Source organism: Chinchilla lanigera, unplaced genomic scaffold, assembly GCF_000276665.1.
Source record: "Chinchilla lanigera isolate Chin_1 unplaced genomic scaffold, ChiLan1.0 scaffold00085, whole genome shotgun sequence".
Classification (NCBI taxonomy): Eukaryota; Metazoa; Chordata; class Mammalia; order Rodentia; family Chinchillidae; genus Chinchilla; species Chinchilla lanigera.
Window position 1 is genome coordinate 7880090 of NW_004955486.1, and position 15242 is coordinate 7895331.

The 15242-nt window shown below is 62.0% G+C and overlaps 2 protein-coding genes across 4 annotated transcripts; one reads left to right on the forward strand and one right to left on the reverse strand.

Annotated features, from left to right (window-relative positions):
* Nucleotides 1-169: 169 nt before the first annotated feature.
* Nucleotides 170-10620, forward strand: Lrrc47 (leucine rich repeat containing 47). 2 transcript variants are annotated; one of them, XM_005404136.2, is made up of 8 exons: nt 170-865; nt 5257-5712; nt 6386-6502; nt 6941-7056; nt 8246-8348; nt 8598-8687; nt 8804-8947; nt 9935-10620. In XM_005404136.2, exons 1-8 carry the CDS (start codon nt 251-253, stop codon nt 10037-10039), a joined length of 1746 nt encoding a protein of 581 aa, XP_005404193.1. In that variant the 5' UTR covers nt 170-250; the 3' UTR covers nt 10040-10620. The 2 variants fall into 2 exon arrangements, with proteins under 2 accessions (XP_005404193.1, XP_005404194.1); XM_005404137.2 differs by lacking the exon at nt 9935-10620 and having other exon boundaries at nt 191-865; nt 8804-9185.
* Smim1 (small integral membrane protein 1 (Vel blood group)) lies at nt 9421-15192 on the reverse strand. 2 transcript variants are annotated; one of them, XM_005404133.2, is made up of 4 exons: nt 14259-14478; nt 12702-12862; nt 12267-12430; nt 9421-9946 (listed from the first exon to the last, which is right to left on the reverse strand). In XM_005404133.2, the coding sequence occupies exons 2-3, from the start codon at nt 12809-12811 to the stop codon at nt 12304-12306; spliced, it is 237 nt and encodes a 78-aa protein (XP_005404190.1). In that variant the 5' UTR covers nt 12812-12862; nt 14259-14478; the 3' UTR covers nt 9421-9946; nt 12267-12303. The 2 variants fall into 2 exon arrangements, with proteins under 2 accessions (XP_005404190.1, XP_005404189.2); XM_005404132.2 differs by lacking the exons at nt 9421-9946; nt 12267-12430 and adding an exon at nt 14489-15192 and having other exon boundaries at nt 12837-12862; nt 14259-14325.
* Nucleotides 15193-15242: the final 50 nt, after the last annotated feature.

Here is a 15242-nt window from a genome sequence, read left to right on the forward strand (position 1 = left end):
ATAGCAGGCAGGGATGCCCGGGCCCGGGCCGCGCGAATCCCGCAACACGCGCCCGCTGCCGAGCCGCCCACGCCCCACAGACCACAGCGCGCGGACGCTCCAGGAGACCTTCTGGACCATCTTCTTTGTGGCACGCTCGCGACTCTCTAGCGACCGAGCGCGCTCTCTATGACCTCTTCCGGCACAGGCCGGAGGCGACGCGCAGATCCCCGGAAGTCCGGCGCGGGGGTGGGCGGGGGACAGTGGCACGATGGCGGTGGCGGCAGTGTCCGAGGCCTGGCCCGAGCTTGAGCTGGCGGAGCGCGAGCGGCGGCGCGAGCTGCTACTGACGGGGCCCGGGCTGGAGGAGCGGGTGCGAGCGGCGGGTGGGTGCCTGCCGCCGCGGCTCTTCACGCTGCCACTGCTGCACTACCTGGAGGTGAGCGGCTGCGGCAGCCTGCGCGCGCCCGGGCCGGGCCTGGCCCAGGGCCTGCCCCAGCTGCACAGCCTGGTGCTGCGGCGCAACGCGCTGGGGCCCGGCTTGAGCCCCGAGCTGGGGCCGCTGCCGGCGCTGCGCGTGCTCGATCTGTCCGGCAATGAGCTGGAGGCGCTGCCGCCGGGCCAGGGCCTGGGGCCCGCCGAGCCGCCCGGCCTCCCGCAGCTGCAGAGCCTCAACCTCAGCGGCAACCGGCTGCGCGAGCTGCCCGCCGACCTGGCGCGCTGCGCCCCGCGTCTGCAGAGCCTCAACCTCACCAGCAACCTCCTGGACGCCTTCCCGGCCGCGCTCTTCCGCCCCGGTGCGCTGCCGCTGCTCAGCGAATTGGCGGCCGCCGACAACCGCCTGCGGGAGCTCAGCCCCGACATCGCGCATCTGGCCTCGCTCAAGGTCAGCTGGGGCCGGCTCGGGGCGCTGGGCGTGGGGAGTCTGTGCCCAGCGCACCCACGGGCCCCTGAACTCGCTTGCTGGTTCGTAGCTGTTAGCAAACTTGGCTCCACTCTGATTAGAATAGGGACGACCGGTATCTAGTCTTTTAACATCTGTGAATTGAGCGAAGGAGCCTTGAAGGAGTGGGGCTTGCGCGCTGCCACGTGATGGGTTTCCTGGTCGGTGTTGCACTGCCTGCTGAGGCGGGGAGCCTGTTCGTGTTTCACAGTGAGCGCTTTGGGCTTCACTCTGCCCTGCGTCCTGGAGATCCTCAGGTGCCGGCCTGATGCGTGGCAGAAGCAGGCGCCCGTTAAATCTGTTGGGTGCGGGATAGGAGGAGCCGCATCCTGACTCGGTGTTCCCTCTGGATCATCCTTAGCGAGGCAGCCCTGCGCTGCTGCTTCCTGCTTCGCAGCCGGGAGTTCATGCAGACGTTTCATAGCAGAGAGTGTACAGTTCAGCAGCTGAATCTGCTGCACCTGTTACTCATGAGGCAGGGCGTCTGGCTTTGTGCAAATGCTCATGTAGAAAGATTGGCCTGTTTTTGTAAAGGTCTGTGTTTGTAGTTGGGAGAAACAGGCAAGACATTCTGCAGAATGACCCTCGCCGGCTGCGGCTTCCTGGCAGAGGCCCTGGGGTGTGACTCCACGGGTTGCTTGGGCCTCTGGGGCTTCGACATCCCTTTTACAGCAGCCTCAAGATGAGTGATGTAGACGCTGTCTGCTCTGTATTGTCGTCTGGTAGATCTTTCGGTTTTCCAGATGTCTGATGGGCCAGGTGTGCGTTTTAACACAGTGGCTTTCGCAGCGCGTGTGACAGATGCACGCTTTTCACCGACACAGCTGCCCGCTCGCTCGGCAGATCTGCTCTTGCCGCTGGTCTGTCCGGTGGCTGTGTTCGGCTCAGTGGGCTGAGCAGGGCGGGCTGGCTGCTGTCTGTGTTTCGTGTCACCTCCTCCCATCCTCGCCTGCTGGCTCAGGGCTTCTTAGTATGGAAGCAGCAGCCGCCAGGCCTTAAGGCTGAGGTCTGGAGCTAGCATCTTGCACCTCACCGAGTTCTGCTGCTTAGACACGTGGAGAAAGCCCCATCCAAGCCCACAGGAGGCACTGACCGGGCTGTGGCCACCAGGAGGCCAGCTTGCTCGGGAGCCAGAGTAACAGCACGGAGTCCTCTGGTGGTTCACTGACCTCCCAGAGCAGGGAGGCTGCAAATGTAAGGGCCTGGGCTGGGCCCCTCTCCATCGGCTACCACCAGCTTTAGCTTAGCACTGTGCAGCGTGAAGCCTTGGTCTGTCCTCACTCACCCCAGCCACGGGGAACGAGGAACTGAGGGGCTTGCTGGGCTTTACCTACTGGTGGGCGTGGCTTTGTTGCCTTGGCCTCGGATCGGTTTATCTTGCTACCCTCCGGAGGAGACCTGTGAGCACTTGGGGCAGCCTTTATCCTGTTCTTCCTGGGGTTCTGTGACTCTTTGGGCACAGTTATTGTGTCCCTCCTACCCGCATCCAAAGTGGCCAACATGCAGGCTCGAGGTGCTGTCCCCCTGGGACGTCCAAAGGGGCCAGGGTAGGACCTTAGCTAGCACAGGCTCTGTGTCGGGATTTCTCCTCGGCCCTGGGCCTGGCCTTTGTCTGTAGTTCACACAGGGACTGCTTTCTCCAGGGAGAAATTCATCTTCCTTTTTTATCTTTATTTTTTAGCTTTTATTCGTACATGTTGGCAATACACAACAGTTACGGAACTCAACTTCTGACGTGAAACCTCCTGTTTCCCAAGAAAAGAAACTGAGATCAGCAGTGCTTCCCCAGTCTTCTCAGATGTCCTTAGTTGCTGAGGATGCTGTCAGGCCACTGTGCAGGGGCAGTCCCTCCTGCACCTCCCATGGGGCTGTTTGGTGCCCACCCTCATGGCCACAGCGTTGGGGTCCCTTCCCAGGAGCGTGTCCTGTGCACATGCAGGGCCAGGCAAAACCTCACAGAGCCACTGTCTGTGGGCCTGGTGGCTTGTGCTCCCGAGGGGGCCAAACAGCTCATCCGGCTGGGCATGAGGTTCCTCAGCACAGTGCACGTAGCGTCCCTGAGCACCAGGACGTGGGAGCCCAGCGCCTCTGCTCAGCTTTGGACGCCTCACATTGCCCTCCCAGCCTAGGAGAGCCCGGAGGCTCCCTGCTTCCTGTTGGCTCACCCTTCATGCATGAAACTGGCTTCGCTTCCACAGCAAGGGTCCATCCTGGGTCCCAGGCCGGATTGAGCAGCGATGTGGAAGAGGGAGCAGGTGCACTTGGTCAGCTGGACTGCGGGGTTTCCAACAAGGACTCGGATCAGGGGCTTTGCACCCAGCACCCTGAGCTGCCAGTCAGGCCTCAGCTCCTACTGTGCCACGCTCTCGTCCTGTGGCGATGTCCTCTCTAGGGACCCCTTCTCAGCAGGCTTCTGCTCGAGCGGCCCATCACCCTCCCGTGCTGCCCTGGCTTTCTGGCCTACTGCCTTCAGGCCAAGAGTAACCTGCTTTTCACCTGCAGAGAAGCAGCACTGCACTGGGCAAGCTGGCATGGAAGGGCGAGGGTTTCCTTGGCAGAGGTCAGGAGGGCAAGGGAGGGTGGGTGCTGGAAGCCTGGGCTCAGGAGCAGTGCGTCTGAGAGTGTCCGGAAGAGGCTCTGGGAGGCCGGGCCAGGTTCCAGGGGACGGCTCTGCCTCCTGATGGGAGTGGCTGCCCGGAGTGGGAAGGATCTGGAGAGGCACAAAATACAGCTTGAACTTCATAATCAAAACTGCAGAATCTGAAATGCTCCACAGTGTCTCTCTGTCTTTACTGCTGACATGATGTCAGAAGGAGAAAATTCTGCTCACTTCGAGTGCTGGGTCCCCTCAAAGCCCAAGTACCACAAATACCGTGTAAATGTAGCTCTGCACTGTTGGGGTGTCTAGAAGCGTAAGTCCCTTCCATGGTGGGCCTTGGTTCCAGTGCACACGCACGCACACGCACACACCCAGCCAAGACACCTGTATGGCAGGCATTACGAAGCCTGAAACAGTGCAAGATGAGATGTGGGCACTGACTCCGAGTCTTCTTGACAAGGCCTCCCCCACCTGCGGTGACACTGTCAGGCAGATTAACCCACTGTGTCGGCTTGGTGGCAGCCCAGTCCCCGCAAGGCACCCCGTGTCCAGCTGGCCTCGGGTCCCGAGCTCTCTCCTGCAGGGGTGCGTGTTCTCTTCCTCCATCTTCCTGCTGGGCTGTTACAGCTCTTCCTGCTCCGAGGTTCTGCTCTGTCTCTGGGGTTGTGTGTGCTCACCTGTGTCACCTCCGCCCTGCTGGGTGTCCCCAGCCCGATGGCTTGATCCAGAGGTTCCAGTAGACTCATTGCCTGGGCTTTGAGAAGCTCCACTGAACTTGTCCTCCACCAGCCAAAACGGATGGTGTCTCAAGTAGCAGAGTCCCCGCTCCCCCAACTTCCACACCGCAGTGCTGAGGACAGAGCCCGAGTGTGGAGGCCAGGGATCCGCCTGGCAGCTGCCCCAGAAAGTCAGGTCACCGCGTCAGCAAGCAGACCTCCCCACGGGCCCTGGAGGGCCGTGAGAAAGCAGTGTTTACGCCGGGTTTCCTCAGCTGGGATGGCCAGCTGCTCTGGGTACCAGAGGGGAAGAGGCAGCACAGGGCAGGGGGTGGGGGTTGGGGGGGCCCTGCACCTGCGCAAGCCCCACCCCACTCCAGAAGGGGGCATCGGGTTCCGTGACAGCCAGCGGTGATGGCGGTGGAAGGCTCCACTCCGTCATATCTGAGGGCCTTCACAGCACACATACAGTGATACCTCCGCCTTTTCTGAGTCCTGTCGAGGGCCAGAGCTGTGCCACCAGCTGCTTCACATCTCCCTTCGTGCCAGGCACCTGGGACCCCGGGCTTCTGTAGGAAGCAGTATTCCTTGGAGCAGTGCTGCCTGCAGGCTTTGCTGTATTCTTACTTTCTTGTTGATTTAATTTTAAACATTTTCCTGTCTGGGGAACCTTTCTTGAGGGCGGAAGTACTGGTTTACTCAAAGGGCAAGTACACATTCTGTAGCCAGGCCCCTCTCCCCTCCCACCTGGTGACTGAGAGCCGAGTTAGCGGCACCACTCCGTAACCCAGCAGGAAGGGCGAGCCCTGCGTATCTAGGAAGGGTTTGAGGTCGCTGTCCCCTGGAGAAGCCCCCTGGGTGGGCCACGTCCCTGTGGAGGGGATAACAGAGCAGGAGGGTGGACTTGGAAGTGTAGCTGCAGCTCTCCAGAGCCTGCCGTAGACCCTGAGTGGTCTTGCCTGCCCCAGCAGGGCCAGGGATCTCCTCAGGTCCCCTGACCTCCCTCGCTGTCTTCCCAGACCCTGGACCTCTCCAACAACCAGCTGAGCGAGATCCCGGCCGAGCTGGCGGACTGCCCCAAGCTCAAGGACATCAATTTCCGGGGCAACAAGCTTCGGGACAAGCGCCTGGAGAAGATGGTCAGCGGCTGCCAGACCCGGTCCATCCTGGAGTACCTCCGCGGGGGCGGCCGGGGCGGCCGGGGCCGGGGCCGGGCCGATGGCTCTGAGAAGGAAGACGCTCGGAAGAAGAAGAGGGAGCGGAAGCAGAGGCGGGAGAGCGGTGAGGGAGAGGAGGAGGTGGCAGATGCGGCCAAGCTGCTGCTCAGGGTCCTGCATGTCTCTGAAAACGCTGCACCCCTGACGATCAGAGTGAGCCCGGAGGTCCGGGATGTGCGGCCGTACATCGTGGGCACCGTCGTGCGAGGCATGGATCTGTGGCCCGGGAACGCACTCAAGCGCTTCCTCACCTCCCAGGTAGGGCCCGGGCTGTCAGCTGGAGGGGCGAGGGTGTGGGGCACCGCGCACTGGGGACAGGTCCTAGGGCCAGCAGCCAGCAGCCAGGGAGCATGGTGCAGGTGGGGCCAGCTGGGGGACCAGCATGCCTCAGTGTGTCCCCCTAGGAGCGGGAGCACGGCGGCCCTGTTTCTGAGGATCCGGTCCTTTGCCTCTGCACACACAGCCTTCACACTGCCCTCACTCTGGGAGCCCCGCGTTGCCCCTGAAAATGGGAGTTCCTTGAACTTCCCACTAGCTGGTGGATTTTCTGGTTTCTGTAGAATTGCACCTTTCGTTTCACAGCAGCTGGTGTGTCAGTGGCAGGTCTGGGAGGCATACTGTCCCCGCACTGCTGGGCTCTGGGTCAGACTAACTTCATGTCGTGGTTTCCAGGGACATGTGCCCTACTTTTAAAATACAGTGCACGCCTAGGTAGGACCAGTAGGGCTGAGGTTTCTCCTTCCAGGCACACATTCTCTGCCCCGAGTTCTACCTCAGGGTAGGGTCTTCAGAATCTCAAATGTGTCTTCCAGAAGTGGAGGAAGAAGAACCGCTGCTGGAGAGCAGATGAGATAGTTTGCCAGTGCTGACTCGGGGTGGGAGGGCCGAGGGTGGCCCTGGGGGCTAAAGCCCACTCCTGCCCCCGTTGCAGACCAAGCTCCATGACGAGCTCTGCGAGAAGAGGACAGCAGCCACCATCGCCACCCACGACCTCCGCAGCGTGCGAGGGCCCCTGCTGTACACGGCCAGGCCACCCCAGGACCTCAAGGTGCCGCCCGCGCTGCCCCCTGTGGTTTCTGTAGTGTTTCTCTGTAAGACGCGCTGGCAGCTGGAGGGCGCTGATCCGTGTCCGATGCACAGCGCCGGTGGTGGGGCTGATCCCAGCACCAAGCTGCGGGTCCCGCCTGGCCAGCTCAGCCCCATCTCCCCACTGGCTCCTGAGGACCCAGAGCGTCAGACCCACTTGTGCTGGAGCCGGGCTCGAGGGGAAGCTCAGCTCAGTACTCGAGAGCTGGCATTCAGTCCCCAGAGGGGACCCTGAGGACACAGCCTGCGTGCAGCTTGGCGTGATCACGCAGGCCAAGGCGTGCAGGCGCACTTGCCCACTAGCTCCCCAGAGACACTTGCGTGCGGGCGGGAGGTGCCGGACGTGCAGACAAGAGCTGCGTTTGTGAGGCGAGTGTGTCTCTGTGTTCCTGCCCTGCAGATCGTGCCCTTGGGGCGGAAGGAGGCCAAGGCGCACGAGCTGGTGCGGCAGCTGCAGCTGGAGGCCGAGGAGCAGAGGAAGCAGAAGAAGAGGCAGAGCGTCTCCGGGCTGCACAGGTGGGTCAGCCGTGCCACACAGGGTCCCGGCGCCACACTCACAAGTGCGGGACTCTCAGGTCGTGGCGGCGTCCCCTCCCCAGATGCCTCCAGAAGGAAACGCTGGACTGGCTCTGGGCCTGAGCTTGACCAGGGGCTGTTCAGAGAGGCCAGCATGCTAGCACAGGACAAGAAGGAACCAACTGGGAGCCCTTGTCAGGGTGCTGCAGTGCTGGGGTGCATGTGGGGGTGCGCTGTGTGCAGGGCCCACGTGTGCCCTGCCCAGACGTGATCTCCACGCGAATACTGTGCATGGTGCCACTCTCAGTCTCTGAAGAACTCTAACCTCACAGTCAGCCTCTGGCTGGTCAGCAGCTGCCTGCTATAGAGAGCCCTTCCCAGTCCTTGTCGAGGTCCAGGAAGTTTATATTTGCAATCCCCTGAAAAGTTACTGGAATTCTATCGAGTTAATTCCAGTCTGCCACTTCCAGTGTAACCCATGGCGAGAATAAAGACACTAAGGCATATTTGTAGTTGAGGGGAGCCAAGGGCTCCTAAGTCCAGCTAGGGTAGTGGCTAACCAGGACAAAGGCCTTGACCCAGGGCCAAATCCGGGTTTTACTAATTCGTGAAGAGGAGAGTAGCTTGAGGATGACTGACTGTGAGAGTGGCGGGAAGTCTGTGAGTGCCATGAGCTGGGCTAGGCGGGAGGCTAGAAATCGTGTGTGCAATATGCAGAGAAGGATATGCAGAGGAAGATATGCAGAAGGATATGTAGAGAAGGATATGCAGAAGGATATGCAGGAGTAATATGCATTACACACCGGAGGCAGTCTCTAATGTTTTAGGGTCAGTGCTTCAGCTCTGACGTGTAATTTTCTATGCCCTGGGAAGTCGAGGCTCAATCCCAGCCAACAGCATGGAGCGTGGCTCTCTTTCCTGCCTTGGCTCACACGTTTTGTGGGAGCTACAGGGTCGGGGAGACGCTGCCCTGTCGCCTTGCTTCAAAGACTTCCATCAGCAGCTCAGCTGGACCGACACACATCGCTTAAAGCCAGTTGAGGGCATGAGGAAACATCCCAGCCAGCTCTGCGCACATCATTACGTGGAAATAGGGCCAGGCTCGGCCAAAGGGAGACTGTGGCTTTGCTCTCAAGGAGAGCCGTCCACATGGTCCTGCATGCTAGCCGTCCCTGCTTGCTTCACACAGGTACCTGCACCTGCTGGACAGCAAGGAAAACTACCCTTGTCTGGTGGACGCGGATGGAGACGTGATCTCGTTCCCGCCCATAACGAACAGTGAGAAGACAAAGGTGGGCAGGGTCTTCCATGTAAAGTCCCCTCTAGTGCAGGAAAGGAACGCCTCAGAGCTGTGCCACCGCTCATGCCTGCACGGCACCACGGGTGCCACCCCCAAGCCCGCACTGCTCGTTAGAAGGCGGTGGTGTTGGTCAGGGTGACTCCACTGCACGTAGACCTTTCCTGAGGACACAGGTTGCAGTGGCTGAGGTCTGCTTTTGGCAACTTTATTCTGCTCTGAAATCTCTCTCCCTGTTTTTAAGATTAAGAAAAGCACCTGTGACTTGTTCTTGGAGGTCACCAGTGCCACGAGCCTGCAGATCTGCAAAGACATCATGGACACCCTCCTCCTGGTGAGCAGCGGCTCCTGTGGTCTGCACTGCCCCTGCTTTCCCCCGGGGATGCAGTCCGGCAGCCTGTCTCTGGGCAGTGTTCATCACCCAGTTAAAAAGATACTTTTCCTTTGCAGAGAATGGCCGAAATGAACAAACACACTTTAGAAAATAAAGAGGAGGAGTCACTCTCCGACACAGAGGCTGATGCTGTTTCAGGACAACTTCCAGATCCCCAGAGTGCCAGGAAGGACGGGCAGTGCCCTCTGGTGGTGGAGCAGGTCCGCGTGGTGGACCTGGAGGGCAGCCTGAGGGTGGTGTACCCGTCCAAGGCTGACCTGGCCACTGTCCCGCCCCACGTGACCGTGCTTCGCTGAGGGGCCCAGCCACGGCACGGGGGGGCTGTGTGTGGTGACTGGAGGCTGTTGCTTGGTGTCTTCGAAGTACATGTATTCTTCGCTGTTTCCTGGGTGATTCTGACATAAACAGTGCTGTGTTGCCATTACAACACTACATTGATTTTCCTGTTTCATGAAATGATTTAAATGCCAGAAAAAACGGTTGTGAATGCCCTGAGTCAGGAGGGGATGCAGCAGAGGACGGGGTCCGGGAAGGCGAGGCGCTTGCTGCTCTGAGCGTGCAGACCTCAGCCAGACTCGGATGTGCACTGACTGCACCTCGGCTGCTTCCAAGACGCGGCATCGTTTTAACCGTCCTGTGGCAGCACTGTAAAACGTCACGTCTCCCAGCCTGCGGCGGTCTTCCTTTTTTATTGAAAAAAAAAGAAAAGCTTTTGAAAATGACTTAGATTTGGTGGGGTTAGATTTCAGCAGTGTGCCGATGGAGGGCTTGAGCAGGGGGCAGAGCACAGGCCACAGCAGGACCGCAGCAGCATGCCAGGCCGGGTGCTGTCACTGGCATGGGGCCACAGGCAGGTGTCCGTGGGCAGACAGTGGTCACTTGTCAGCAGTTGTCAGCCGCTGAGGGGAAAGTAGGCACAGCTGGGGAAGGGTTAGGTCTTTGAACCAAAAATCACAAAGTACATGTGCCAAGCCAGTGCTTCTCCCCGCTTCATGTCGTGTGTCCCGTGTGCACCTTGTGTCTGCGTGTATTCGTGTGTATGCCCGGCACAGGCACCCCTGCCTGGAGCCAGAGAGCTTGGTCCCCAGGCCCCGGCAGCTGCTGAGGGCCTTGGTGGCCTCACTGCCTTACCATCTGGCTCCAGGGGGAAATGGAGTGGCCAGCAGCACGGTCTTCTGTTTGGACAGCTTCCTGTGTTTCTGCAAAGAGACGGACAGTTTGCTGGCAAGTCTGCAGACGCCTCCCTACCTGCAGAGCTAGAAAGGCCCGAAGTCCCTCATGCTGCCGCCTGACATCTGCGTGGTGCCAGAGCACAGAGAGACAGGGGCCACTGCCCTGCCTCCGTGAGACAGCTGGACCGACCTCCATGCCTGGTCCCCACCCGGCCTTCCTGCCAGTCCCAATGGGGACTGGGAGATGAGGCCCAGGCTCCCGGCGACCTGGCCAGCTGCAGCAGGTGCAGTGACACCTTCCTTCTGCATGGCTCCTGTCAACCTGCCAGACACCCGTCTGTGTTGGGCCTGCTTGTCGTTTTGCGACTCGCTGTCAGGCCATCACGGCCGCCAGTGCTGAGGCTGCCGAGGGGTCTGCCCTGCTGGGAGGCCCACGATGGCCCATGACGTGTGAGTGGCTGCTTTGGACAGCGATGGCAGAGGCGCCCTCTGCCCTCTGCCCGGGGGCCCAGCGGCCACTCTCGCAGATCTGTCACTGCACTGACACCAGCCAGGTCCCCAGCACCTGCCGTGCCCTTGTCTCATATAGGCTGAGTATGTGAGATTTGGGGAATGATGTAACTTATAGCGGAAACCTCTTTGGTGTTTCGTTTTTCTGTTCTCATCCAACTCTAATAAAAAAAAATATTTGATAAGAAACAGCCCTGCCCGTGATCCTTTCCCGTCGGCATTTCCCGCAGCGCCATGAAATCCACTGTGGCCCAGTGCTGCCCAGGCGTGGGGAAACAGGACCTGGGGTTGCTTGTGCCATCCCCACCCAGATCTGGACCCTACCAGAGACTTGCTGAGCCCGGGCCCTCAGGCTGGCTGGGCAGGCCGAGGGGAGCTGGGCAGCCGCTACCTGCCTGGAGCCATTGGCCACCTGACTCAGAGGTGCCCTTGGGGATGAGAAGGGGCTGTGCCTGGGGTTTACTCACTTGAGGGTCCCTGAAGGCTGCAGGCAGTGCAGTGCCCAGCCTTGTGGGAGCCCCTTAGGCCTCTGCTTGGGGTGCTAGGCAGCCGCCAGCATCAGCCCCGGAGTGCTGCACCAGCCCTGGGTCACTTCCCCTCTTGCCTCCTGGCCAGTGGCCCTCGTACTCAAACTGTCCCTCCTTGTCCTGCGCCCTACCACTCCAACCCCATTTGGTCTGTCCACACAGCTCCAACCCGTGGGCTGCCTCGCTGGGGCACGCTGCTGACCGGGCCTCCGGAAGAGCAGAGAGCTGAGCCCTGCGTCCCCAGAGTGGAGCCCACCCTGAAGTGGCTTCAGGCGGCGGCTGGGGGCGTCCGCACAGTTCTCACAATGGCCCTGCAGCAGGCTTCCAGCAGTCAGGGCCTCACCCACTGGGGGTCCTAAGCTGGGGGGAGGGGGGAGGAGGAGACCGCTGGCCCGCCCCTTGGCCTGGCCAAGCCCTTCCTGTTTACATCTCCATCCTCCACCGGCAGGGACAACAGTGTCCGGGAGAAACACCCCCCACCGGATGTTGCTGGCAGGGCCTTGCAGGGCTGAGACAGCTTCGCGGCCCAGACCAAAGTCCCTGAGACAGCTGCAGTGGCCTCAGGGCTGCTAAGCCTTGTTCACGTGGGATCAGGTGAGGAGGAGCAGATCACCGCGTACTGTACCGGCCTCGCGAGAGGCCCCAAGCAGGAGGAGCACATTCCACGGCCGGGAGCCAAGCAGGGGCACTCAGCAGCGCAGGCAGAGGCCCTTATTGGTCACGCCTGGCCGCACAGCCAGGGCAGCACACAGAGGTCACCGTCCAGTCTTCCAACACCTTTATTGTACGCAGGCATTTGGCCCGCACGGGGCACTTGGGCTGAAGAGGCCACGCGCGAACTGGGTGGCTCAGAAAGGCACGTGGTGTGGCGTGGTCTCTGCCCCTGGCAAAGGGTGGGCGGGGTGCCCATGTTGGGGGTCTCCTTACAGGATCGGGAGTCAGAAAGGCCTGGAGGGCTAGGGGCTGCATAGGGTCTGGGCCCTCGGGTGGGAGGATGGCACCCAGTGTGGCCAGGGCTCAGGGGGCCCCAGGCGAAAGGGCTGTGGCCGCAGGGCCAACCTGGGGTGTCCTGCAGCTCCTGCCAAGCTGGGCCTGGGCCTCCAGCGGCCCACACACCATGCCGGGCGGGTCTCTTGTCCTGCGAAGGAGCTCTGTGCCGGGAACATGCTACACATATGTGTGTCCGTTTGCCTGCACACTCAGTGGTGTGACAAGTACACCCTGGTGGCTTTCCGTGCCCAGCACCGTCGCCGCCCCTGCGTGCCCGCCTGCCCTTGGGGCCTGTGGACCTGCAGCGGGTCTGTGCTTACAGAGTCTCTGAGCCCGTGCACGTGAGCCCGGCGGCCTTCACTTGCACTTGTGCACGTAGTAGCCAGTGACGTAGCCCAGGATGAAGATGACCCAGAAAAGGGCCACCCCACCCAGCACCTTCATGGCGATGCCAAGCTTGCCCGTGCACAGCGTCTGGGAGATCCTAGGGCGAGAACCACCCAGCGGTGAGCCTGGGGCCCTCCTACATGGACACAGGGCTGGGCCCCGGGGAGTGGCCAGTGAGGTTGGAAGAGGGGCTTCATGGAGGAGGCCTGGGTGCTCCCTGGAGCTGGAGGACACCCACCCACCAGAGAACCAGCCCTAGGTTGGTTAAAGCTAAAGGCCCAGGCACTGGACACCTGCTGGCCGGCACAGCTGGTATCTATTAGGGGTGCCCAGCTGGGGGAGCTGCGTGGGCTTTTCCTCCCACTCACTTTCTGCAGCATGACGCCTCTGTGCTTGACATGGTGCCGGCCACTCTGACTTCTTCCTGGCTGCTGTCTTCCCACCTGTTGTAGTGGACTCGGCTCTCCAGGGGCTCCATGATGCCAGCTCAGGGAAGGGAGGCTGAGGCAGGCTGCTAGGGAGGGTCAGCCTGGAGGGCAGGGAGGGACACTCAGATGGGCTGGCTTACACAGTAACTTGCCCCAGTGACACACGGAAGACAAGACCATGCAGGAATTCCAGCCCCCACGGCCAGCCCTGACCTCAGCCCCGCAAGGGGCCACATGTCCGCCTAGAACCACTACCGGGGCCTCCTACAGGTTGCATTATCAGGAGGCCTGCACCCGCCAGAGCGGCCTCATCCTGGGGGGCAGGACCCCACCACACTGGGCACTGTGCCCAGCCGATAACCACCCTCCTCCTTGGCCACGCAGATAAAGCCCCGAGCTGTGCCTGGGAGAGCTGGCGAGGACAGGGATGACCAGGGCTGGCGGCTGGTACGGCCTGGCTGGCTGGGAAGAGGTCTGGCCCGCCAGGGCCATGCCGCAGCTGTGCCCTCAGCCCCTCCCCTGCCCGCTGCCACTGAGAGGGGCCCAGAGGCTCCAGGAAGCCATGCAGAGAGGGGCAGGTGGCGGGACCTGCCGGGCGGACTGTGGGCAGCTGCATCACTGCAGCCTGGCAATGCACAGGGTGCCTGGCACCCCAGAGGAGACGGAGTCACTGAGCAGCACAGCAGCTGCCAGTGCAGGGTACTCACTGTGCGTCTCGCTCACCCTCTGGCCTCGGTGCCAACCTCCGGTCACCCAGTACCCAGGGCCCCCTCCTGACATCCAGCCCCAGCTGTGGGGTCCATAAGCAGGTGGCTGCAGGACCCCCACTCCTGGCAGCCAGGCCTTAGCCGGGCCCCCAGCAGCGGGGCTGAGGGTCCTGCACAGAGCTGCCTGGGGCACAGCAGGCTGAAGATCTGCAAGATGCCAACCCAGATGCCAGGACACTGGGCAATGCCCCACACACTTCTGTGTCTGCTCTTTCCCCGAGCGTGTCAAGGGGAGCCCTTGTTCGGGAAGGCTAAGCGTCCCTGCAGTATGGTGTCAGCAGGAGGGGCTTTATGTCCCTTCTTCCCATGTCACCAACTGTGGGGAAAGTGCTGGGTGCAGCAGGGGGAATGGTAGCACTTTTGCTTTCATGGAATTGTAAGTAGCCACCTCCTTCCTGCCTTGATATGATGGCTGGAGCAGCAGCAGCAACCGTGCAACACAGATACCCACGCAACACTAGCTGAGAGAGGGCGGGCTCTAAATCCACACCAACAACTGCCCACCTGTGGTGGGCTTCTGGGTGGGAGGGCAGCCAACCCACTCGTTCAAGCATGGGACAGGGGATCCTGATATCTTCTGACTGACATAAAACGCCAGGCCACCAGATGCCAGCGAGGTGCCCTGGGCCGGGCTCTTGGATCCCCTACTCAACAGATGCCCAGCTTGGGCTGTGTGAGAACGGAAGACCTGCACTAGGGGATCCCACGCGCCTCGGAGACACCCACTTACAGACGGTGGTCCTGCGGGCGGGATCAGCCGTGCTGTGCTGCGTCCTCCGGCTGGTGGTGCCGCGCGCCTGGGGTAAATAAACAGCGGGGAGAGGCGTGGCGGGAAGAGAGCTGGCCCAGGAGGCCCTCCCCGCCCGGGAGGTCTCGGGCAGAGGCCGCGGCCTCAGGGTGCAGGGAACAGCGCGCTCTGCATGAACGCCCCTCCCCACGGCCCCGCCCCGAAAGCCTCACCTGCGCCCCCCACAGGCAGCGCGCTCCGCCGCGTCTCCGCCGGGCCGGGAGGGGCGGGGCCGGGGCATTGGGGGCGGGACCGGGGCCAAGGTGGGCTCTGGTTGGACCAAGGCGTTGCTGTGGGCGGGGTCTTGACAGATGGGATGGGGCCTGGGCACGGCTGGGTGGGCGGGGCTTGGTAGTGCAGGGGTGGGGCCGGGGTAGTGCAGGGCAGGCCCGGCCCTGGCCCCAGGCCGGAGTGCGGAGGCGGCGTCCGAAGTTGCAGTGGGGAGGGATAGGCAGCCAACCGCTCTGCAGAGCGCCCCTTCCTTCCCCAGCCCCGAGGGCCGGGCTCGAGCTGGCTCGAACGCTCTGCTGCCCTCCCCGGGGGGCCGGGATGACCTCCTCCCAGCCGGGCGCCTGGTCCTGGCCCCCGCGCAGCTCCCTGCTGCGGGAGTAGAGGATGCGCCACAGGTGGGGTGCAAGCACCCTGCGGCCCGTGCTCATGTTAGCACGCCGGGATTCGGGAGCGGAGGGAGGGAGGAGCCCCGGATACACACCCCATTGCAGGGGTCCCTCTAGTAAGGGACTGGCCTGGCCGGGTGAGCCCCACAGCAGGAGGTCCCCTCCCCCGCAGGTGTGAGTTCTGGGATGGGCACCGTCGCAGGCCTCCTGCACTCTGGGTGCTGGAGGGGACCCAGATCAGTGTAGGAGTCCTCCGGAAGGAGCAAGGACCCCGGGCTCGTGTGCTGCCCGGTCCCAGCCATCGTTGGAG